Raw genomic sequence first — 24,184 nt, 5'->3', positions numbered from 1 at the left:
GCTCACCGCGTAAGTGATGACGACTCCGCTGACTACGTGGACTACTACCAGCAATGGGTGCCTATCCTCAACGTCCTGCGCTACTCGACTGCGAATCCAGGCGGGATCGATGCCATTATCACATGGCCACATGTTTCCAACAAAGCCGACATTAAGTACGAAGTTGAATGGAAGCATTCTAACGACACGATCGACATCACCGGCCATCTTTACACCCACGGCAATATAGTCACCATCACACTTTGGCCAAACAGCATCTACCAAATAAGTGTTCGTGCCTTTGCTTCTAGTTCGCACCGCGCTGTTGCACAGAGTAGGTCTCTCTACGTCGATACGGCCACTGACGTATCTGGAACACATCCTTTCTTTGAGAGCTGCCCTGGTTGTATTCCCGTCGAGTATCTGGCAGGTCTGGCTGTTGGAGTGGCTGCGATCGCTTTTATTATTGCCGTGGCCCTTGTGTTCATTAAATTGTGCCACCAGGACCGAAACGCCAGCCTAGAAGTAGGCCAGCTCCGCTCAGTTAACTCAGCCTTCGAAAGCACTAAAAGGCCGACTTCGTTTAAACGCAGCTCGGTAAAAAAGCAGCTGTCGTCAATCAGCAATTTGATCACGCACGGTTCCTGTAATAGTTCCGCTGAGAAACACGACCGTCTTATAGAAGACGAATCCTATGGAAACGCTCATTTTTCGGACAGTAGGTTATGTGACATATAAAAATCAGCGTGTTTTTAACGATGGGCAAAAGCTGCGCACAACTGTTCTCCCGTACAGATCTGATTTGTCGACGTGGATAAGCGAGGTGCGCTGACCTGTGTTTTAGGATTTCGATTAATTGCACTCGTCGTTTGAAATCTCCCATTGATCTCAACGCCTAGACAATTGTGAGCGGAGCGTACGGTCTCATTTTCTGTTCTCGCTTCGAGGTGAGGGCAACCGATTTTTGCACCTTTGCACCGATAAAATCGTATTAGATCGTAAAAATCGTAATAAAAAAAAAGTCTTGCATGAAAAAAACTGTAATATACTTATAAATACTGTAAATAATTATGTATAAAGACTTTCGTGTGTATATATCTATACCATATATGTGAAGACATAATGTGATATTGCCTATGATGTAAAGGAGTGTATTTTGCTAATTTTTTGTGTTTGTTTAGATACGCTTGCTTAAAGCTTATAAATAATTAGGAATTCGGTTAAAAATTATTGTTGTATGATGTTCATCTGGTAGATTATTAAACCTAATCATAGATGCGTGGACAAAAAGGATGGATGTTATATAACTAATATATTGTGTGTATATACAGTATGGGACAAAATAATGTATTTTTAGATAATAAAAGCGAACTACAGCAAATGTCAGTCGTGTAATTTATACTGTAATGCAGTGTTCGTGCCTTCTATAATCTTTAACAACTTTGAAGATCTTTTTTGGTTGAAAAAAACCTAAGTTATCACGGTTAGACTTAACGCGAGATATATCTTTCTACTTTAAACTATCTCATCCGCTTATGCCGAGACAAAAGCTATTTCGTTTCGATGGTGATATTGTCGTTAACCAGACTAACCAATACACATAGTTAATAATAGAAATAACTAATAGAAATATATAGGGCCCAATCAGTTCTGGTCAAAGTTCTGACTTACTTGACTGGAACAGCTTCAGTAGCTGGAAAACGACTCGGAGTGTTTTCCGCAATACATAAGATGTCGGCCAACTTTATGGCAATTAGATTATAAGTTATATACGAAACATTCTGTCGTAGTTTACTGTAGAAACACTAATTAATTTTTTTTTACTAAAAAGTGAAAAAAAATATTACTATTAAAATTTTAGTTTAAATTAACGAAAACAATCGTAAGGGGAAACACAACAAAAACGAACAGGCTTGTGCAAAGCATCAGTATCAAAATTCAATGCATTTAAATGTATCAATTCATTTTTCTCTATGCAGTTGATCACTAACTAAGAGCAGAAACGCTAGTCAAATAACCAGAAATGCACTGTAAATCTGCTTTATCTTCTCAACATACTTTTTTTTAAGCTATTGTAAACAGACAGGCGGGCGTTAAGTTAACACATGAAGGACCGAAACACGCTGTTTTTTCATATTGTAAATATAGGTGGTATCGAACGACGTTACGGTATCAAGTCAATGTATCTAAATCAATATAGATGCATTGCGGTTATACAGATTGTTACAAAGATACTACATAACATGTAGAACGATAATCAAATAGAAGGTAATTCATCATGTTGTGCTACTAATTGTTCTTGCGACAGGTCGCAAGGTTACCCTATTTTTTTTTAATGTACCCTATTTTTTTTTAATTTTAAACTGTGAGATGTCTTTAAAATACACCAGTCGTTTACTTGTTAGAGTTAAAACATTCACGTTTTTGATGGCTTTCATCTCTCCAGATGTTATCAGAACTATAGAAAAAAAAAACATTATTATTCCAAACTTTTCATGTTTTCATGCGACAATCACTAACAGGGTTTTGTACGACTGTATAAAATCTCTGGCTTGGTTTGAATTTTCGCGCCACAACACACTACTGACAATACAGCATTAACGTTACCTTGTGGCATTATACCCTTATCGTTACGATTAAAATGGCTGTCATCGCATTAACGTATCTGTTGTTGATGACGTATTTGGCTAAACTGCTTTCTAAATCTTTTTTTGTATGAGATATATTTCATTACAGTCTTATGTATAGGTGCCCTTAATATGCTCATATGATTTTGACAAGTAATAAACAGTAGCGCATTTACAAGACTACATTCTGTTTCTCAGTGGTATAAATACATTTTTCAAGTCATATAATATTATCTTGTACTTAACTTTCTTCAGTTTTTATTCGTAGTGTTTGGATTGTGACAGCGATCACATATGGGTAACTTACGTCAATGAACATTGTTGGCACTTTTTTAGAATTACTTTCAGACATCTCGATCAATTACCCATCATTCGGTCAATAAAATTGAGTTCTGTCTATGGTTTAGCACAATCTGATCTCTTCAGCAACTAATATCAATAAAATATTCCTTCCATTATTAGTATATTAGTCCACCCCTGCTGGTACCGGCAAATTTCAAAGGCCTCTCTATCAAATCGATTCTGTCGCATTTAGCATTTTAAGGGTGTATACAGAAGCAACAGATCCGATCCGTCGGCGGGGCAGTTCAGTTGCATGAAGCGCTCACAGTAACCCTGAAGTAGTCTTTTTGCCTGTCAAACGCTCGAAGTACTACAAACCTTCCTGCAGCGAAGGCGCGTTTGCCTGTAACCTCCCAGCAACCTGTTGATGGCCAAGGCATTCGATATCTGTTCGCCATTGCCGACAGCAACGATCACTGCGGCGACAAGGCCATGAATAGAGAGTTCGAAGTCATCGTGAGTCGTGAATACGTACAATGAAGAGAGATCGACGTGCACGATAATGACGTTCCGTATGGGGGCGCCGCCCGGCATCTCTCCCTCTCTCCCCCTCTCTTCGCTCTCTCTTTCTCTCTCTCTCTCTCTCTCTCTCTCTCTCTAGCATCAACATTTTTTCTATCTGGTCGTCATTTTTTTGTAGGACTGCACTGAAGGAAAATCATTATCGGCGTTGGGTAATTCTTGCTTTTACTTCTACCGGCACCTTTGCAAAGGAATACCGGGATAACGATAACTGGTTCGACTTTGTCCAATCTACACCCATCGCGCTACAATTATCATGGGAACGATGGAGCGACCAGCCATTATTTTTTGTTTTTTCCCTACGTATAATAGCACCTTAAGTTCAATAACGAAGGTAAGATGAATGTGAAGAATGGACGGATTACGGCAATTGCCGCTTTTCAGCAACCGACTTGGCTTGGAAGCACACTTCTTTATATATGTCGAAGGCTCGAGCAGACTGGCAAAAACGAATAGCCAAGTGTGGTAAAAACTATCCTATTGATCGTTACTGCTTCAAGATAAACAAATATCACATTGTAATATAACACGTCCAGCCCGATTTAGGCGATACACGTATTCTACTATTCTTCTACTTATTGATGAAGTGTCCCAAATATAAATTTGTATCCTTAAATAACTCTACTTTCAATGGTAAAGGTGCAGAAGTGTCAAAAGGCTGTCGTGCGTTTGTCAAGGCGTTTGCCAATTGAAAAATCGCGTTCGGCGTACTACTCTGCCCATAGAACAGTTGCAGTTAGCGAAATTCGTTTATGTACAGCTGTGGTCTGATTTACCCCTTTTGAATTCAGCCAGTTTGGCCCCTGTTCACATGTACATAGATGTGGTTTGTCTTCATCCACTGGGTATACGTATGATGTGGGTTGATTTCTACATTTTCCGTTGTACGGCTGGCTTATTAAAATGTGGATTATTTCGCTACTCAAATGTATGGGCATGTTACTTGTTGCGATGACTTTAGCTATTTGGCCACTCACTGAAAGTGAAGAAGTGGCTAAAAGAAACGAATACAGTTGATTGTCTCGTTTGGCTATTTGTTTTCAGGGCGCCACTTTTCTATTGTCATAAGCTGAAGAAAAAAACTTAGAATGGGAATTTTCGGATGTTGCGAAAGCAGACGGCCAACCGTTGGCCAGGAAGTGCCTCGTTAGAAGGGCTACAAGGATTTAGTTTCTCAATCAAATTGATGATGGCGAGAATTCAAAACATGGGCCTATTGTGTCAATTGTGTGACGATATGAAGGTCGAACCAAGTGTTCATCCATATGAATACGGGGAATTCTGAGGTGACTCGATCTGAGTACCGTAGCCATTACTCGAAGGTGTCAAAATGCTTGGAAGCTTTAAACACAACATAAAATCTTCTGTGCGGACCTATAGGCGACCTGTTGCTTTTAGCGACTTGGCGTGCGCGCTGCTCTACTCGGAACCGATGCCAGCCGAATGCGGGCAGGTCGCTGAAAGGAATTCTCGCCTACGTCTTAAATGAGGGAACTTCTTCGTTCCTAATCAATCACAGGACACAGTAAGAGAATGAGCCCATTGCATAGCGAAGAAGAACACTTTCGTGTTATGGGAAAAAGTTCATCTGTGAAGTTCATAAAAACTAGAATCGATCACAGTATTAGCGCCAGGTCATGTTCAGGCTGCCACGTATAGGTTAAGTTTCAGCAATATCTGTAACGCAAATATACATACTTAGCTTTTTTATATATAGTTTGAAGCATCGATAAAATTTACAGCAATCCTTCTTATAATCCTTTCCTGTTTTCATGCTGCCTCTCCACAAAACGGGAACAAATTTCATTTTGAGCGTGGAGTCGATTTTAATGTTGGATGGGCAAATGGAACTTTTATATTTCTCCTATGTTCGATGATTGGTTATCTTCATGTCAATTGGCTAAGAGAAACGGTTTTATTGGACATGTAGATTTCTTCGTTAACTTTCTGATATTGCTATTCGCTGCAGTTTCAACACATTTGCCCACGATGCCGTGCACTGATTCCGGTGAATGTGACAGTGATACTATGATCTAGTGGATGAAGCCTGTAATACGTTTTCTCTGTCGATATTATATTGAACTTCGTACTACATCCTTGAGTAAGAATCCGGACCCAAGACATTTGCTCACGCTCGAAACCAATTGACGTTTGCTAAATCTGACAGACAAAGCAATCCGAGTCCAATAGATGAATGCTTCAATAATAAATGAAATTGACCAAAATGCCGCCGAAGTCGCGTTTCACTTCGCACATGGTTTCATGTTAGATTTATAATGAAGCCAATCTTTTCTGCGTTCAGTCTGCCTATCTGTTTTCGAAAAACATGACTTTCGAGGGGTTTCAAGCAGAGAAGACCACAAGGACAAGAGCGGACTTCTCTTCTCATTGAAGTTATCAGCTTGCGCCTTTGGTGGGCGGCAGGGCGCCTGGTTGATGGGCGGCCATATGGCACTCGAGGGCGATCCTCATTCAGTCGGGCCAAATCGGCCGAGGTCAGGCGCAAATGGCCTGTGTGCGGGGAACAACACATAACTGTCACACAATGAGCTCCAACCGAGAACAGAGGCGCGCGTATGCTGTCGCCCTGAAATAATTACGACAACAATATCTAGTATACAACAGATATATGGGACCACTTCTGAGCATCAAGAACACCGATTGGGCAGAGCAAATGGCTACCGACCCGTATGCGTGTAGAAGTCTGTCTACACATATGTAGGGAGCGTATCGCGAACATCATCTAGACCAAAGATACATTTGAAATCGTAACTTTGAATGTATCGAGTGCACATAAAGGCACACACACGCGCAAAGCTGAACGGTAGCCTTTAATAGACACACAGACCCATCAATACATATTCGCAGAGGCAGACTGCATTGATAATGCTGTAACTGGGCCGACATCTTCATTCGCCCAGACTAATTCACTTGAAAGGCACTACTGATCTAAGTATCTCCGAACGGAGCGTATCAATATCAGGGATTGAAAACCGACGTGAGCAGCTTGCCTCTGCCTACCAAAAATTTCTTAAAGGGAAACTGTACCTATTATTGTTGTGGTAATCCACGCAGGTTCTGCGTCAAAGGACGAACCCAACTTCAAAATAAAAAAGATACCTAATAACCTAAAATAATAAAATGGGTATAAATATTTTGAACAGTTATTCTGGCTGATAGCAAGCATCCTTTAAATACGCATAGCTGATGAACGATGTGTATGGATAGCATGATATTCACAGAGTTCTAATGCGTTCCATAAAACAATCATGTGAGACCAATGGTCAGAGACAAAGCAAACAACTAATTAGAGCTGTCCAGTATCCACTGATCGCACCTAAACAAAAACCTAAACGAGAACGACAAAGTCTTCATTAATTCAATACTCTGCAGCGTTCATCTTTTTTCAGCCCGATGCTCATCGTACAAGTATGCATCTGAAGCTTGGGGTTCTTCCACTGTGTCGTGCAATGTTGACTGTCAGTTTACAGATTAACGATAAAATAACGGTGTTTGCGTCTAGCAAACGCAGTATACCGATGCTGCAGACATGATGACCCATGAAGCGCGGAGACTCCGAGAAGACACTGGCGTTGTCGATGAATTCAATGGACATTTAAGGCCGAAAACACCTGGCAGTTACCCGTGTCAAAAAGAGCTCTAAGATAACGTAATCCTGTACAGTGTTCGCCTAACATGAGGCAACAATGGCCGTATGAAGGGCTTCTACTGCTGCTCCTTCCAGAACATTTTCGTCGTATCGAAGCGTAGACATCTTGATTTTTATTTTTTATTCACTGCATAAGATTTTTATTTACTTAGGTCTCCTCTAAAGCTTGATTAAACATCATAGGCGTTTTCCGCAGTCTACAGCATAAGAACGAAGCTAGATGTAGCCAAATGAACGGAGCTGACGGCAATAGTCGCACGATCTTTGGCTGTTCGCTCTCTGGATGGCTATAGATGATTATAATTCTAAAAATCGTGATTAGATCCTCTCTGAAAAACCAACAAACTTCTCTGCAATAGATGTGTAAGTATGCGTGCAGCGGAACCGCTGCACGGGTCATTGCTGCATTTGTCCCTGTTATACAAAAAAAAAAACCCACGAGCGATAAAGACAAAAGGTACACGTATACAGGTGCCGCTTAGCACATGCCTCGATCTAAACAGCAAAGACAAACGCTGTTTTTGTGGTAGGAAAATTGCTATAAAGCAAATATACATAGTTATAGTCGGAAACATCGCGATGAAGCATCCGAAAAGGGAGGCCATCGATGCGCTGACTAAGATATTGCATCCTTCCTTCGTTCGTTCGTTCGTTTTACACGTTTGACTCAATCGGATTGTCGTGGATATCACCTGCATAGGTGCCATGTACGCCAGAATATGCTCTCAGTATCGTTTTTTAGTCTTATATAGGTTCTTGTAGTAGATAGATACGCTCTATTACATCCCGCTTTTGAGAGAACGGGCATCAATCCGTGTCTTACATGTTGGCAAAACCCTATAATTTCTAGCATCTATGCAAATCCTACCTACAACAAGGAACTAACGTTTATATACAGTTCCCTTAAGTCTGGCTCGAATGAGCAAATCTCTCAGCCGCAGGCCGAATGCAGTCATAGACCAGAACTGATACATACACAGGCACGCTAAACGACTAAATATGGTATATCGCATGCAATCCTCAGCTCCGTACTTAGCTTATGAATAATTCTATGCACGTGCTATACACGATGTATATAATTGAGATTCAACATGATGAACGACGTATTTAGATTGTAACGTTTATTTCTTTTTTTTGACTGAACAAACGACCTTAGCGGCTTCACATAACGAGAGACGAACAAATGTGGAGAGCGGAAATAAACAAGTTCCAAATCGTCATTTTATATGTGATATAATAAATATTATGCATGAAAAATATTTGCAGTTTACAAGTCTTTCTTTTTTTTTTCTAATTACATTTAAGCTACTTCATTCTATAGGCGAAGTATAAGCAGTCAGGCTTACCGCAACGATCTTGCCTCCTCGACACGATCTCTGCCTCTCGACATCTCTCATTTTCTATGGTATCTATTTAACTGGTAAATAAGAGTGTCGTCCCATTTTATGTAAATCATACCCTTTCCTGGTGATCACAAACAGCCGTGCAAAGCAGCAGAAAGAAAGAAAGAAAGATCAGTACAGAAAATTACGCCTACGATAAGAAAGGCAATATTAGGTACTAGGTCATAAAGATATAATCCAACTAAAACCCTTTATCAAAAAATGAGCAAAAATTATTGGAAAGAATATGGAAAAATTAGATATGTGATTTTAATTAGTTTTAAGCTCTAATTAGAAAAAAGGAAAACGCTTGAATCTGATAACTAAATAGCACAAGTAAGCCTAGGCCCTTTTACATGCAAGCCCTTTGAGTTTAACTGAAATATGTATGGTTTCACGAATATAAGATATCAAGGAAGAACAGCGTTTCGTTGACGGGAACAAGTATAGTTGTAGTTTTCCGCTATTGGATAACTTGAACTATATTAGCTTTTGGTCGATCGATGCAGACGGTAAGTTACGATACAGTAACACTACTATTAATCTCTTTTTAGACTAGCAACTAGAATAAACAGCAATGAAGTGCCGGAATCGGTGCTTCTTGCCCCCGACGCCAACTTCTATGTCTCTGAGCCAGCAAACTTTGGAGCAAGTGTCATAAGGACCGCGCTATTTCCACACAAAGAATAAATTAAGTCCACATTTGTGTACAAACTGATAGTTTTCTACGTTCCCTTACGTCAAGTCAAAATCGAAGCCAGCGAGGCATTGGCCAACTAAAGTACTCATGCACAGATACTTCAATAAAAGCGGTGGATTTGATCTGTACGGAATAGAGATGGCTAGTCAGCCGGCGGCCAGATCTTCGCTCGTGGCGGCAATTCTCTTTTCATGTGTATCCTTCACAAGTTCACATTTTCGTTAATACCCGTTCAGTCGTTAATTTCTCCTTGAAGCTGCTTCGTCCATCGATGCTACTACGATCGTGCGCACGAAGTCCTCGGCTGGCTCTCCGAACTTGGGTAGGAGTAAACGATACTGCTATATGAGGCAACAAAGAAACAATGTATTCGCAATGAAGATGTTTCGTGACCTCTTCGTCAGGTCTTACGCCGCCTTGGTGGTCTGATCCGGGTACACTGAGGGCTTTCTCCAACAAGTAGCAGCTGATACCTTATGAAGCGACTTTCCTCATCTCTAAACCATAGAAACATCTAGAAACTAGGAACATTAAATGAGATGCCTTGTGGTACCAAATAGTTCCTTCTCGACAATGCACATAAGAACAAGCTAAAGGTGTCACTGAAGTAAACCTACGCTTAATTTCAATCCGTTACCTATTAGCACACACAGAAATATCTAATACCTAATATCTATACGCTTAGATAATCTCAATTGAACCGAATAGGATGCGAATATTTTGCAAGTTCTCCTTAGAGACTGGTATTGTACACTTCGTGGCCTCGCACTTGATACACCTTTCCTTGTAACAGATATATATATATATATATACATATATAGAAAGGGAAAGAAAGACAAAACTATACTACAAGATGTCCGAGGAAAAGATGATTATATACAAAGTCTTAATGTAACGGGTAATTGCTTTCTACATCAAAATAGAACATTAAATTGAGCTAGTAAGCGCGCAGATGCACTGCAATGGAAAAAAAAACTATACTTCTTATTTAAATAGGAAACACCTCGCATGTATTAAGATTAATCTTATCGATTATTACACTTTTTATTACTGCTAGTGCAAGCGTTGATATATATCTATTATACATAAGCTGGCGTATTTTTATATTTATTATATATCTTTATATTTTATTTGGTTCGGGCGACTTACGCTACCGTCGCCCGTACAATTGGTAGAGTTGTCCCTCAAAAATATGGATTATACTACAATGATCGACAAATGGGTTCTCGCAGAATTTTCATATATCGAGCATTCTCGTTGCGGTTGAGTAATTCGAGCGTTATTTTTTTCCCAAAGTTAGTTAAAACATACCAAGTTACTGCTGCAAACGTTAACTTTCATCATCTCTTGTTAACCTGCATTGAATAGCCTAGCAAGTGAACGTAGTGTTCAGTGTTCCTATGAAATAATTATCAGTACGCAACTAATCCAGTTAATTTAATAAACGATTGTAATACTAAAAGCGTCTGCTACCGTAGATCGGGTTTTTACCAGTAGTCATAAGGGTAGATATCCCTACGGGGCATATATGCTAAATTTAAGCGTTTCCACCCTGGTTCTGTCCAAAAACAGATCTAGCAGGTGAAGCCAGCTAAATTTCGACGATCCTTAATGACACCTGCCTGCTTAAATCAACACACACGCTATGCTACGACGTCCTTTCGCAATACGAGTCGTAGTGGTAATTTTTACACTTCTTATGTTGCTATAACCCTATTCATTTGAAATATCGATGTAGATATGAAGTTCATTTAGTACTGGTGCCCTTTGCACCGCTTACCTTTGGATAAATAGGGGTTTACCAAATTACAAAACGATCTTCTCGATGCCAGAAAAGATAACTTTACTGCTTCGGAAGTACTTTTTTTTTTACTACGAACTAAGAGTGTCGTAGTGATCCTTGACCTTCATTGCTTCGAAAAATTATTTCGAAATAATAAGGCACCGCTACTTCTGTTGCTGTTTTGCCGAAGTGCGACAATTAGATGGAACAGGTGCTAGTACGGTAATAACTTACAAGATAGATTGAGACTGTTCTTGCCATTTTCTATAAAGTGCACAAAGAACACAGAACAAAATAAGATAAGACAATGATGCTAGCAGCTATAGGCTGAGACTTCGTTATACTCGCTAAAAATGGCACTTACTGCTGCTAGGTTGCAAGCAGACAGGCCGGTCCTATCATAGGTTTAATTGACGTTGCTTACCTTTTTTTTTTTACCATTTTAATGGTCAAATTTATTCAGGGTCACAGTTTGGTAGACTGTCGAATCAGGCACATACAAATTGATGTAGTCTTATAGTAAAGCAAATCATTGTATTATTGGATTAGAAATGCGACTTCATAATATGTGTGGCAGGTGCTCTCCTTGATTGCTTACCTACTTGCTTCAGCGCGCTAGCAGGCCATATTCATATTTCCATATCTAATCTCTCTGTCAGCGGCTTTTCGAAGTAAACCAAGAGTGGGGTATGCTTGTTTAGTAATCGCCCCCTTTTAAGGCATCGCACGGATTTGAATCGGGAACAAATGGGCTGAACCCAATGTTGGATATTTCTCCGTTCAGTCTAGATATGGCGATGAGGTCTGACATTGTCATCGAGGAATCAGGCTGCATGCCAGCAACTCATGAGTCTTTTGAGCAATTCAAAAGAGCAAGCTGCATTAACTATCTAATTTTCTGCGAGTATTTTATAGCAGTAGATGCTTCCGATTTCAGCGGCAATCTTTCTCAGGCCAATGCCAAAAACAGGCTGGCCTGTTTTTCTCAGGCTGGCGATAAAAATTGAAATATACCTCGTTTATGGTGGCAAATGTGTTTTCTGTCGATTAAAATTGCGCATGGGGGTACACTACACGTACTTCCGGCTGGCCTTTTAAGCCACTTCACAGGGGGCTAATTCTCCTACTCAGTTTATGCATTTTCAATATTTAGCTTATATTTCTGTAATACTCTATACGTGAAATGGCAATTTAACCTGAGAGAGCTCTGAGATTTCAAGTTCTCGCTAGTTATTACTATTATTTACATCACTGTCGGACAAATTTTCGTAGCTCATCGGCCTTTGAGTGACAAAAACTTGATTACTGAGTGACGTTTTTCAAGAGTAGAAAATGTTTTTTTTTTGAACTAATTTGTTTTGAAGAACATTCAGCCAGGTTTCACCTATAAGTTTTCAGAAGATTGAAGTACTTTCCGACTAACTTTTGTCTAATTCAAAAGTTATTATATTTCAAGGTCCGTTGGATTGATGGAACAACCTGACGAGTAAAAGTAACCGGATATAAAAACTATAGTAAAAATGTGTGACTGTTTAATAATTAACACAGAACAATGTATAAAATTGACACTGTTGTTAAACAGGATCAGTATTATGCTATGCTGTGTATCAAGATAGGACTGCTATACTAATAGATAGCTAGATGTTCTGTCTTTTAGACGCAAGCAGTTCCACCTTATGGGGCGCCGAAACTATTTTTTGCCTGGCTATATCGATAAAAGACATTAGTATTCAAGACATACGCATCTAACTAGTGGTGAAATCTATTTCCATACAAGTATCTGGGCGGTAGTTGTCCACTCTGCTGGCAGTGTCTTAATAACGTTGTCTCAACGCACCCAAACCTTAACATCCTGGACAATAAAAAGGAAGTTTTAGAGATGAACCTCTAACATTTTCGCGACGAATCACCAAAAAAGACATAATCTTAAGTATATCCGATTTTGATTCGTTCTTAGTTTCAACTATAGTTTGTTACAACTGATCGACCTGATCATTATGTCGCAGCTCAAACGGTTTAACACAGAAAAGCGATCTTCCCAAGGGTATCTAATTAGTCCAAGTGATGATTGATACGGATATCTGTACACGATGTTTTGACTAACTAGTCATTGACGATCGCGTGTATTTTAGAAAATTGAGAAGTTCTCCTCGTTTGATGCATACATACAACTACGTATTATTAAGCTTCAAAGGCATAATATAACACGCCTGCTTGTTTTTCCTTTCATCGTCTTAATGGTTTACTGGCTTGACGGTAATTGAACCGGGCCTCATGTTACATAACCTCGCCAGATAAATATTTATACAATAATTAAGATCGTGCCAGGTTGACTGGCTGACTGACTCTCGGCTACTGCGTTCATCCATCAGGCAAACGTGACGTTATCTCAACGAGGCAGGCGGGCGCCCCATCGAGCTCCCTCCACAACCGCGATCCAAATGTTTCAAAACGTGGTCGTGGACATAGAACACTATTACTGTAATAGTGACGCGAACGGTGGTTGTCACTACGATGGCAGCGCCACCGTCCTGACAGATGTGGGCTTTCCTCCTTGAGCTACCCACCCAGGTACCTTACCATTCGGCTTGAGTCAGTGTCATCTTTAGGCAAGTCGGTAGTCGAGCAATGGCGCAATAGCTTCTACGTTCGGGAAGAAATCTATGTCAAGATATTGGTCTAAAGTGAGGCGGCAGAAGTAATAGCGGTAGCAGCAACAACAGGAATAGGCCGCTTGTAGACGCACCTGCCTCTCCTCTCCCGTTAGCCATAGACGATAAATTACTCTTTTCTTTCGATTTTGTATATAATATAAATGTGTATGCGTGAAAAATACTTCGAGCTTTAGTCAAACTGGTGCGGAAAGCAGGCCAAGTAGTATGACGGACATGACACGGCAAACGGCCATCACTCCAAACGGATCCGAATTAATAAATCGACACAACGATAAACGAGATCAGTCGATCAGATCTTGTTCTAAGTGATCAGAGCTTATCCTCGGTGAAACCTCGTTGTTATCGACAATGGCGTCTCGCCGCACTATTTCTTTGCAGATACTCACTCTCACATTTCGACAACGACGCAGCCTCGCACAACGGCAACGGTGGCAACAACGACGACTACGATTGCGGAACGCATCAAATAGCTTCTCTTCGTGTTTGTTTGCAAAAAAAAACCAAGCCTACAAACATCAGTACCAAACTACTGCAATCTGCCTGAGTCACTCAGAAACTTAAACCGGGAGACGAGGACGACGATTTAAGTGGTCGCGGCGATAATTGCCCAACACCAGTCTGAGTCGCCATCGATTGTAGAACATCGAGAGTAGCAACAGCAACGTTCAACAAGGACGACAGAAACATGTTTGTGCGCGTCAACAACAAATAATCATCTGAAGTTCTTCTTCCCCTCTAGCGTCATCCTCAGGGCTGTGGCCCTACTGCCCATAGAAACGCTATATACATACGTGCACAGACATATCCTGTGGACGCTAAACAAATACAGGAGGAAGGCAGGAGATGGAATTGTTTATGTGGCGGAGATCCGTCGCCATTTGGCGAAGTCGAACTGGTAGGGGGCCTCCCAGCAGGAACCGCACCGCAGATTCTGATAAAAAGACGGGCGAATAAGCTACTTCAGCCGCCATCGCTGCTGTTGCTGAGGACGATCGAACATAAACGCAAGAACCTAAGATTCAGCCGCTCTCTGGGAGGAAAGAAAGCAGTAAGCCTCAGTTTTTGTGTTTGCGTTTGGAGTCGCGGAATGATGGGCGTTATTACAGTAGTACCGCCATCGTCGTCCGTAGCGGATCGACGATCAGAAATCATAACAAGACCCTTCAACGACGCTGGTGACTGAAATGGCCATCAAGTAATAACGTATGTTCCCCCAAAGCGCGCCAACAAGCTCTGCTAGGGTAAACAGGCGTAGGTCCTCGACGTGCGTCGCCAGTTAAAATTGTAACAAGACGACAGTCGTGGGCAGGCCAGCCTTTCCGATCGCGACGTCATGTCTCGTTCTGGCAGTTTTCGTAGGCTTGATTAACACCCACAGAGGTCGGCTATAGATAGTTAACAGACCATCAGACAGCCATTCCGAAAGAACGGATCTTCCCTCATCAGCAGGTCGGCGTTACAGCTACGTATATGAAGAGATGACAATTGTTCTGTCAAATTGGTTATACTACGCTAGTCATTATACAAGTTATAACTTTTACGCAACGGCAAGGTGAAGTGCTTGGAAGCATCAAATCGGCCCACATGCACCCGTCGAAGTGCACAAACACAATGCGACGTTGGCGAGGATCGAAATTGAAGCTGAGACTCACAAAAATGGACAAGATAATTAAGTAACGACAGCAAAAAACGTAGAATTAAGAACCATTTGAAGCCAAGTAGATTCAAGATAAGATTATTATAAGGACAATAGTGGCTACTATAATTTGTCTTCAATCGTCGCACTGACGCGCGTTACACGAAGTAGATAACAGTGTGCTTCACAGTTTGCCGCTGATGTTTCTAGATTGGTGATAACGATCGCGATAGCCTATCAATGTTAGTCATAATGGAACAGGGACAGATTATGTCTGAAATAAGTTGGCTGTATAGCGTTTGCGCACAGAGAAGCACGGATGCTTGCGTTTTTTTCGCTGTTAAAAATAAAGTACTTAACGAGATAGTCAGGTTTCTCGCAGACAGTCTAATCATAGCACTGTTTGGCTTATGACGGAATTTTCAATTTTCTTTCTCCTACAAAAAGCAGCAACAAAAGCCTGTGTCGTTGACGAACGTACGCGGAGCAAGCCGAGTTCTACGAGCCTCGCTCTTCGATCGAGCGTTTCAAAATACATCTTGTATCGGCTGACAAGATCTATTTTCTCAAAACAAATACTTCACGCCGTAGCGGCAATGGCAAGCGCAGCATGCGATACCTGCGAGATGAACAGAATGCCCCGTGTGACGAGCACCAAGATCTGTTTACATCTGCTGCACGTTCCCGCCGCTACTGATGTTGCAAAAACAATAATGAACTTTACGATGGACAACAGCAATAAGTTAAGGTTACAAATAATCGTCACCATCTTGAGAATTTCACAAAATGAAGACTACTATAAAATCAGTGTTGAAGATAACCAACTACTTCAATTTCTCAACGGACGGGGTGTTCCCAGGGTAATGCGACTTTTGATAGGCATCGTGAAGGCAAGTTTCCCAAAACAACCTACCTGCTCTGTATTGCTTTATGTTCTTAGCGCACCCAGAGACATATATGTCGCTAAAACGAACGACCAGAGACTACATATTGCATTTAAACTGTTTCAACAATAAATAAAAAGCAACATAGAATGATTGCAACTCCGTACACTTTTCTACCACAACAGTGACAATACACGCTCACTCATTAAGTGACTAACTAGGAGAACGGTTCGCCGGCCGTTGACGAAGTAGTTAACTAAGAGCCGCGCCTCATTAGAAGTCAAAGAGCCTTCACGGTGAAGACTTTTGGCTATTTTCGCTTCAGCTGGTAGCGTTTATTCGCTGGCGTGCAGGCCATAAAGTTTACGAGCTATTTAACGACTGTTTTTTTTAGCTTTCCTCTTTCTTTCTTTTTTATTGTAGTCGTGCTGTCGGCAACTTAACAGGATGAACATGAAGCAGAGGCATAAGATTTACCATGGAAATCAATGGAGAAACTTGGCCGTCAGATCAGGCAAAAGTCAGCTATTATGTCCGTTTATTCGAACAAATGTATATATAGGATAAGAAAAAGAAGCAGAAATTGCATAGATTCGCTTCGGCCTCGATGGAACGGTTTTTTTTCGGGAAAAAGAAAAAGAGAAAACTGTGGACAGACCAAAAACAGAAAGCAGTGCAATGGTCAACCGTTAGTCAGTGGTTCCTGTTATCAACAAACTGACTCGACGTCGCAGTTCACCACAGTCTCACGTAAGGATCAAATTAGGAGGCCAACAGTCGCTACAAACATCATAGTATTAGGCCATCAGGACTAACTTCGGCCATCGGTTACTCCCTGGGCTACCAAAAGCCTTTATAAGGCAGAAGAGACACAATCAATTTCAAACAAGATTCTATCTAAATAAGTATATTTCATAAAATATTGCGTTTTCTACCGGCGCAGCCTCATTTACTTGCACACTCACAAGGTGCAAACCAGTGTAACTTGTACCTACAGGGACATGAGATGACAAGCAAAAGTTGTTATCAACGTCTCATGTCGTCAATCGCAGTGAACCACAAAAATGCACTTACGAGGTGCTGAGGGCAATGGAAGCGATGCAAGCTGAAGAAAGAAATCTGTAGAAAAAATATTGAACGATCGACGCCTAGCCATCGGCAGCTGCAGCAGTTCGAAAAAGACGTAACTTAAAGCTTCGTTATTGGCGGATACGTACCAAACTTCTCATGAAGACGAGCTAAACAGACGAAATCAACAGCCCTTTGTCAGTAAAGACCTTCGGCCTTTAGTGTTACTTCAGTATCAACAGGAGTATACGCCCAACCAGCTGTCGCTGTGCCCATTACCGCCTCGTTGAGTACCGATGAGTACGTTTTACGAAGTGATGATGGTAATAGTAGCAGCAGCAGCAGTAGCGATAGAATACGCGTGCTGCAGTTAATTCGAAGAAAATATCGGGTGACGCTAGACAGCGTCTGCGTCCCGGTCATTTCACCAGTGGGAGTATTCCTCTGATTCTTCATTACCTTTAAAGACGTTTTTCATTGCCGGCATTTTTGCTGATGGTGGCTGCTCTCTAGAGGAAAAACAAGTAAGTGATGAACTGAGCGGGGAAAATACTCCAGAAGACCAAAACAATTTATTGTATGGTAGCGTTTTAATTCTGAAACGGGAAAAACAATTTGTTCTAATAACTGACCAGGCCGGATAACGTCACAGTCAGACTTCAACTTGCTGCGTGGCTTCTGTTGTTACTGTTGTTATCATAGGTAAAAGATGACAAAGTCGAAGTCAGGACACTGGCCGACTTCACCGCCGTTGCGTCGCAAAGCCGAATAAGCTTCTTCTTAGAAAGAACGCTTCTTCTCTCTGTTTGATGGGGTGATGAAGAGCCAAACGACCGAAGAAGACCGAAGAGAGTCAAGAAGGCAAAAGTGCTCAAGGAACAAGACACAACTGCGATGACTACTCGTAGTAGTATCTCGTAATTACTAGATACCCAATAGAAGGTCGCCTTTCGGCTATTTAAGCAGAAAGGGACCTGTTCTTACGAAGATAGAGACATAAAAAAGAAACCGAGCAAGGGACGCTATTCGAACGACGCCAAGATTAGGAAGCCAATTGCTATTGCTGATTCAAAGCTTAGAGATGAAATTGGAAAATACGCACAGTGGATATTGCCTTGCAATACATTGTCATTCAATTCGCTCCCTGGAGGAGAGATGTTAGCCGAGAAATAACAGATTTGAATTGGCAAATGCAGCGGATTGTGTTTGCTTCTCGATCCATCATCTCCTTAAGATTTTGATCTTTTCTTGGGAAGGATTCTCAAGCGAGTTTCTACGATGACTCGTCGTAGGGTGAGGTTTTCGCGTTACGGATGATGGGAACGCGTAGCGATAAGACGAGCTCCGGTAACAAAGCACCAACTGTCAATAGGGCGAAGCAGGTCTGCGTGAGGTTTGAACCGGCCTAGTCATCCAGGCGCATTGTTACCCCGAGCGTGTATTGTAGCACATTTGTAGGCATCAAGCGAGAATTAGAAAGACCGCGCATTACGAGCATAGTAGCCTTGTCAGCACTTCGCCCAGCTAAACTAACCAACAGGTAACACGAGCCTTTCATTGTCCGTTATTTGTCGTTACTCTTTTTCGCTGTCCTTCCTACTGATGTCGACACAATGAAAGGTGGTCCAACGGACCCGACTGGAACTTTAGCTAAGAATAGGCCCAGAATGGATGAATTCAAATTTAGCTTCATTACATTATTCAAACTCGAGTAATAAACGGAATTTCAAAACCTAAATTGATAAATTGCCCCTCTGCGGTGGATTGCTGCCTCCAATTTTTGTTTACAGGGCTATCGGCTGATGGAGGGTTCGAGCGAAAAACAGGCTGTAACATTGAAATGTTACTGGCCATGTTCGTTTATGTGATGTAATATCATGCAAATATGTGTTTATATTCACGTGCATGTCAGTACGGTAGATTGTGCCAGTCAGATCCCGCTTGTGCCGAGCGTCTAGTTTCCTTGAGTAGCTGATGCTCGGAAATATCGGAGCGAGGATTGGTGGCTCCAACTGCATTTCTAACCTCTATATTGTTTTGTACCGAATTGGCTCCCGATATCCTATTTAATGCAGTGAGCAGCGTAAATCCTAATAACGAAGATATAACGAGAAAACTTTATAGCAGCTTGACTACGGGATACCTAGGCAAACTGTGGCAATATCCACGTAATTGGCTGTGTGCGCGTATGAAAAAATACCTAATTCCGACGTTACAGATTACAATTTTGCATACATCTATGTCCAAAAGCCTGAAGCGAAGAAAGGCCAATTCCATATGCCTTTAAATGTAATATATATATATATATATAAATCATATGTAATGGTGAAAAAATACTTACGAAGTGACACGGTACTATATGTCGGCCATTTCGATGTTGATTTGTCCTTTCAGGTGACCCCCGCCGCTGGTCCTGGCTTGCTTTAAAACTCGATTCGCAATATAAGCAGCTACTGCGTTAGCATTTAATTTAGATAATAACACTATAAACTATTAATGACTATGTAGCAGTTGTAATTACTTTGTGTAAAAAAACTATAACCGTTAATCCCCCTATCGGGGGGCAATAACGTTATTATTAGTACCTACTGCAGCTATTGTGCGGATTGATTGCCGGCATTACAAATATTATCATTCATCGCGTAGCGTTTATGGTTGTTTTGGCAGGCAATCTCTAGTCTGATATATACGGTATTAGGGGAAGGTCTATCATGAAATTGTTGCTAGTTAATTTTTCTACTTCTATTAGCTTGAATCTCTCTCGCTCTCTCCCTTTCGCTCTGTCTCCGTAAACACGATGCACATTATGCATGCACATGTATAATATGTAAAGCTTTGGAAAGAGGCCTACCCTACAGGCCGCGACTAAATAAAGGCCCCACCCTGACATTCAGAACAGAAGAACTGCATTAGGTGAGCACCTTCATTGGGCCCGAATGGTAGTGAAAGCATTCCGAGTGCTTAAGACAATGGGTTTCTCTGCTTTGGTCACCCATTTGAACAGGCATGTGACGATCATCCGTTAGGGAATGTTCTATATTGTATGAAAAATATAGCTAAAAAGGGGGCACGCCTTATTTGCATTTTTACGGGTTCATGCCAGGGAGCTCACGTGGTGCGCTACAGAATGTTGTGACAGAAGGCTCCCTTGAGATGGGTTGTCGTTCGAAAGAAAGACACTGCACAGCACAGGCCGATTACTTGGCAGATGGCAAAGGACGACACTTCGTGTGTACCGGAACAAAAACGCAAAAAATATGTACAGAATCACTGCTCAACAAAAACGGACGACTACAGAAAAAGGACAACAAATCTATGGGTGGTGCTTTAGATGAGCCGCGGCCAAACCATTGACATGTCACTGAAAAACTGAAGATTGAGGTCGTCAGACTTTAGCGGGACAGCTCGCGCGTATAGGTTTCAACGCGTATAGCATACGTCGTGGGGCGCACAGGGTATTAAGATAAGATCTAACTCAATTGTCTGCGAGTCTCGACAAAGTGCGAACTCAAAAGTCGATAAGATAATTGTGAGTAAAAGCCAGGTGGCTGGCTAATGTTCTTTCGCTGGTCTCTCAGCCACCCATTAGCAGCTAGGTATGCAGGTATAGTAAGCGCATTATTCCTAAACAGTGATTATCAGTCGTGAACAAACAAAGCTTTTTTTTTTCTTTTTTTTTTTTCCGGTAGCTAAGTCTCAGTGATAACTCTGTGAGTGTCGTCCATGTGCGGTTGACTAGCCTAAATTTAAGCGAAACAAATATATTTCATAATCACGGCAATATTATATTTGTGGATATAGTCTGGAACAGAGAAGAACTGAGCAACTTTAGGCGTTTTCTGCTTCCAATCTTAGGTCAAGTAGACTCTGAAAAGTCAATGTAACACATAAGATTCGTAGGGCCATCGCGATAGGTCTTTCGGGACCCCAGAAAATTGTGTCCGAATACTTATCTTCGTATGTATAGATTGTTGCGGATACAACGGACCGCATCTTGTCCTTGTTTTCACTATGGCGAATGCAGTCGAGCGAGAAGATCTCATTGTAGTCGAAAAAAGATTTCCTTTCAGTTGAATACACCGGCCGTAGGTACGGCTTCTCCTATTCAGTTGCTTCTGAAGATATTCGAATTTCTCTGCTTCTGAAGAGATTCGAGATTGACAATAAACGAGCTTCATCGAAGAGCAAAACTCAAGGAAATGAACAAAAAACGGTGCAAAAATATAACTTGAAATACGACAAACAAAGCATGCTGTAACCTATGGTTAAGGCTAGTCCATGGGCATATTTTACTGGCGTACTCGAGTGTGTAATTAAACTACGCGCAATGAAGCTTATTGCGTAGCATCGAACGTATTTCTTCGATTCGAATTTTGTAACCCCACATCTGCAGATGCTATATAAAAGCAAACTAGTAAAAATTATGGCACTTCTATAGAAGAACTGCTGTGTTCGTATCACGTCCTCTAGTACTTCAGATATAGGTACAGTTATATTGAACATAGATATTGCAGCACACTTCGCGGTAAACAGTTGGGCTTTGCTTTGATGCACGTTTATAGATGGGATCTCAACGTTGGCTAAACGAGCCAAATAACTTCGCTTTTGCGAAAACCCATAAAAAGTTTCGTGTGCTTGCGTCCAGTGAGAAGAGCGCTAAATAACTACTACACTTTTCAGCTGTCTTGAGCGCGTCTAGCTTTCCTGACAGCGTCAAACAGACGAAAGAGAGGGATGGATGAAGTGGTGAGGGTCGCTCGTCAGAAACGAAAAAACTGTTTCCGCCTCTGAAGTATCGGTATATGCCTCTGAAGACGACATTATACGCCGCTATTCATGCCACAATCACTAACCATCCCTCACAAGGATTACATGTTTTTCGTTACTAGGCCGCACCTTTTTTTTTTATTTAGTTATTCATAACTATTTTAAGTAGAAAACGTTCGATGCTTACACTGCTTTGTTGCGCCCCGAAAATCGAGATGCGTTCTTAAAGTTTGCGATCATTTTTCAAATATGTCTGTAACGATTGTCATTTGCTATTGCGATCCTAATATCTACAAGCAGGTACTGCTTCCTTCCGCTGGGAGGAAATCAAAAGGGTTAGGGCGGGATCATACACCTCTCTGTCCGGGGTCTGATATTGCAATTTGATAGTTTTGCGATATAGTTCTATTAGGTCTCAGTGTCCTGATGTTATCCTGTTATTATGACAGCGGAATCTCAAGCGAAGTTAAAGGCCTCTAGGGGGGTAGGGAGAAGAGCTCAAGGTACCGACAACAGTTTCCAAGTAGGATTTCAAGAAGGGGTGACGAGAAGCTCGCGATTATACTACTGAAATCAAATTACTAGTGGATAATATCCAAACTCCCAGCTCTGCTCTTTGCACGTGTCAAGAATATATGCAAAATGTTCGCGAGCGGAAGTTGTGGAGAAAACCCCTGTGGTAAACCGCATCGAATAATACGTTTGTTCCTGCTCAGAACTGTGCACAGACCGAGGCTAGCGCGACAAACATAAGGGGATCCTACTGTGAACTACTTCTAAATGTCTATAGCTCTAAAAACGCCGAACTTTATAGCTATGTAGACGTACAATGCTGATGCTTGCCCTGCAAACAATCGAGAGATTTAACCCATCGTTGTTTTATGAAAGAATATACAATTTGTTATACAGTTATTCATTTGCACTACGAGTTATACTATGAAGGGTATTTGTCATTTTTTTTTCTGAGAGTATTTAGGACCAGTGAAACAGCCTTTATAGTACGTAAAATCTTGCATAGAAATACCTGGGAAATCCCAATACCTACCGACCACGCTGCCGAGGTAGATAGCCGTCTGGCTATCCTTTAATAAGAAATCCCTCAAAAATTCTTATAGATCACGATGCACTTGAAGCCTTTTAGTACTTGTCTTCGCCATCAAGCCAGCTGAGTCAGGTTTGTTTGCGCACGTAACCCCTTCTCTTATTGGAGCCCGTGCGTCATTTGCTGTTCAGTGGAGTCCATATAGGGTATCCTAACTACCAGAGGGTGTATTCGTATTTGCGAACATCTGCGCAATTCTCCCGTCCGAGATCTCAAGCGCCTGAACTGTGCAGGCTGCTCAGTCTGTGTTTATCTTCGTGCGATCTGTGCCGGGTTTCATTATGAACACCAATGATGTCCTGTTGCAAAGAGACGCACTCGCTCTTTGCGCCAAAAGAAAACCTTTTTTAAGGCTCCATCCTGTAACTCCAATTTGGATTAGTTCCTTCTTTTCTCTATCCGGCTAAATAAACTTATTCAAACATTCCGCTGTTTTACTAGCATGCTAAGGACGTTTACGAAGACAATTATTGAACGCGTCCGAAAGCATGGAGATACATCTAGTGGTGATCCGATGAAGGGTTGCCGTTTCAAATTCAACGAAGGAAATAATTTGCGTAAATAAAAAAAAAAGTAATAAAACTCTACTAATAAAGCGCAATGTGTAAAATTTAAAAGTAGGGTCGGCTAGTTTCCACTCTAAATCTAACTCCTAATTGTCAGCTCGTTCGGATCTAGCGTATGAGTAAGCTAGTCAGGGGGAACCTTAGGATGAATGGAATCATGAACACCAATTAACTAACGAATACGGACGGCGAGTATTCAGGACTCTCTGGATTGCCTGCGTCTGCTAGCGAGTGCAGGCCGTTATTATTGTTGTTACTGATGATTCAAGGCAAGATTATTTCGATCGATGTTTAGGAGTGCTAAATGCGAGCCTGCACTTTTTCACCAATTGACAAGAGACGATATACGGGGCATATATCATCATCGAAAGGCTGACTCGAAAGGCAACCGTGAGGAATGAGCTTGACAATCAATACGAATCTAAAAATCGATTAATCCTCGGTACGGTGGATGAGCTGAGGCGTAAAATCGCAGGGAATT

The 24,184-nt window shown here is 41.4% G+C and overlaps 1 protein-coding gene and 1 long non-coding RNA gene across 7 annotated transcripts in view; both read right to left on the bottom strand.

Annotated features, from left to right (window-relative positions):
* The window catches only part of LOC111254179 (uncharacterized), a 39,514-nt gene extending 38,839 nt beyond the window's left edge, over positions 1-675 (bottom strand). For 3 of the 4 annotated variants that reach the window (XM_086976231.1, XM_086976222.1, XM_086976223.1), the window contains exon 1: positions 7-675. Coding sequence is in view for 3 of the 4 variants with exons in the window: in XM_086976222.1 (XP_086832348.1) it covers positions 7-360 (354 nt within the window). In the remaining variant the exon portion in view is untranslated. The remainder of the gene's footprint in view (positions 1-6) is intronic. The other variant, XM_022814756.2, reaches the window with a different exon arrangement.
* Positions 676-2,494: 1,819 nt separating this feature from the next.
* Positions 2,495-21,920, bottom strand: LOC111254897 (uncharacterized). 3 transcript variants are annotated; one of them, XR_002675265.2, is made up of 4 exons: positions 19,610-21,920; positions 11,003-19,358; positions 8,487-8,604; positions 2,495-6,057 (listed from the first exon to the last, which is right to left on the bottom strand). It is a non-coding gene; the product is annotated as an uncharacterized LOC111254897 (long non-coding RNA). The 3 variants fall into 3 exon arrangements; XR_015317993.1 differs by having other exon boundaries at positions 8,487-19,358; XR_015317994.1 differs by lacking the exon at positions 2,495-6,057 and having other exon boundaries at positions 6,457-19,358; positions 19,610-21,409; positions 21,570-21,920.
* Positions 21,921-24,184: the final 2,264 nt, after the last annotated feature.

Source organism: Varroa destructor, unplaced genomic scaffold, assembly GCF_002443255.2.
Source record: "Varroa destructor unplaced genomic scaffold, Vdes_3.0 BEIS01000007.1, whole genome shotgun sequence".
NCBI lineage: Eukaryota > Metazoa > Arthropoda > Arachnida > Mesostigmata > Varroidae > Varroa > Varroa destructor.
The sequence above is the reverse complement of the archived record's forward strand: the minus strand, read 5'-3'. Positions and strand labels throughout refer to the sequence as shown.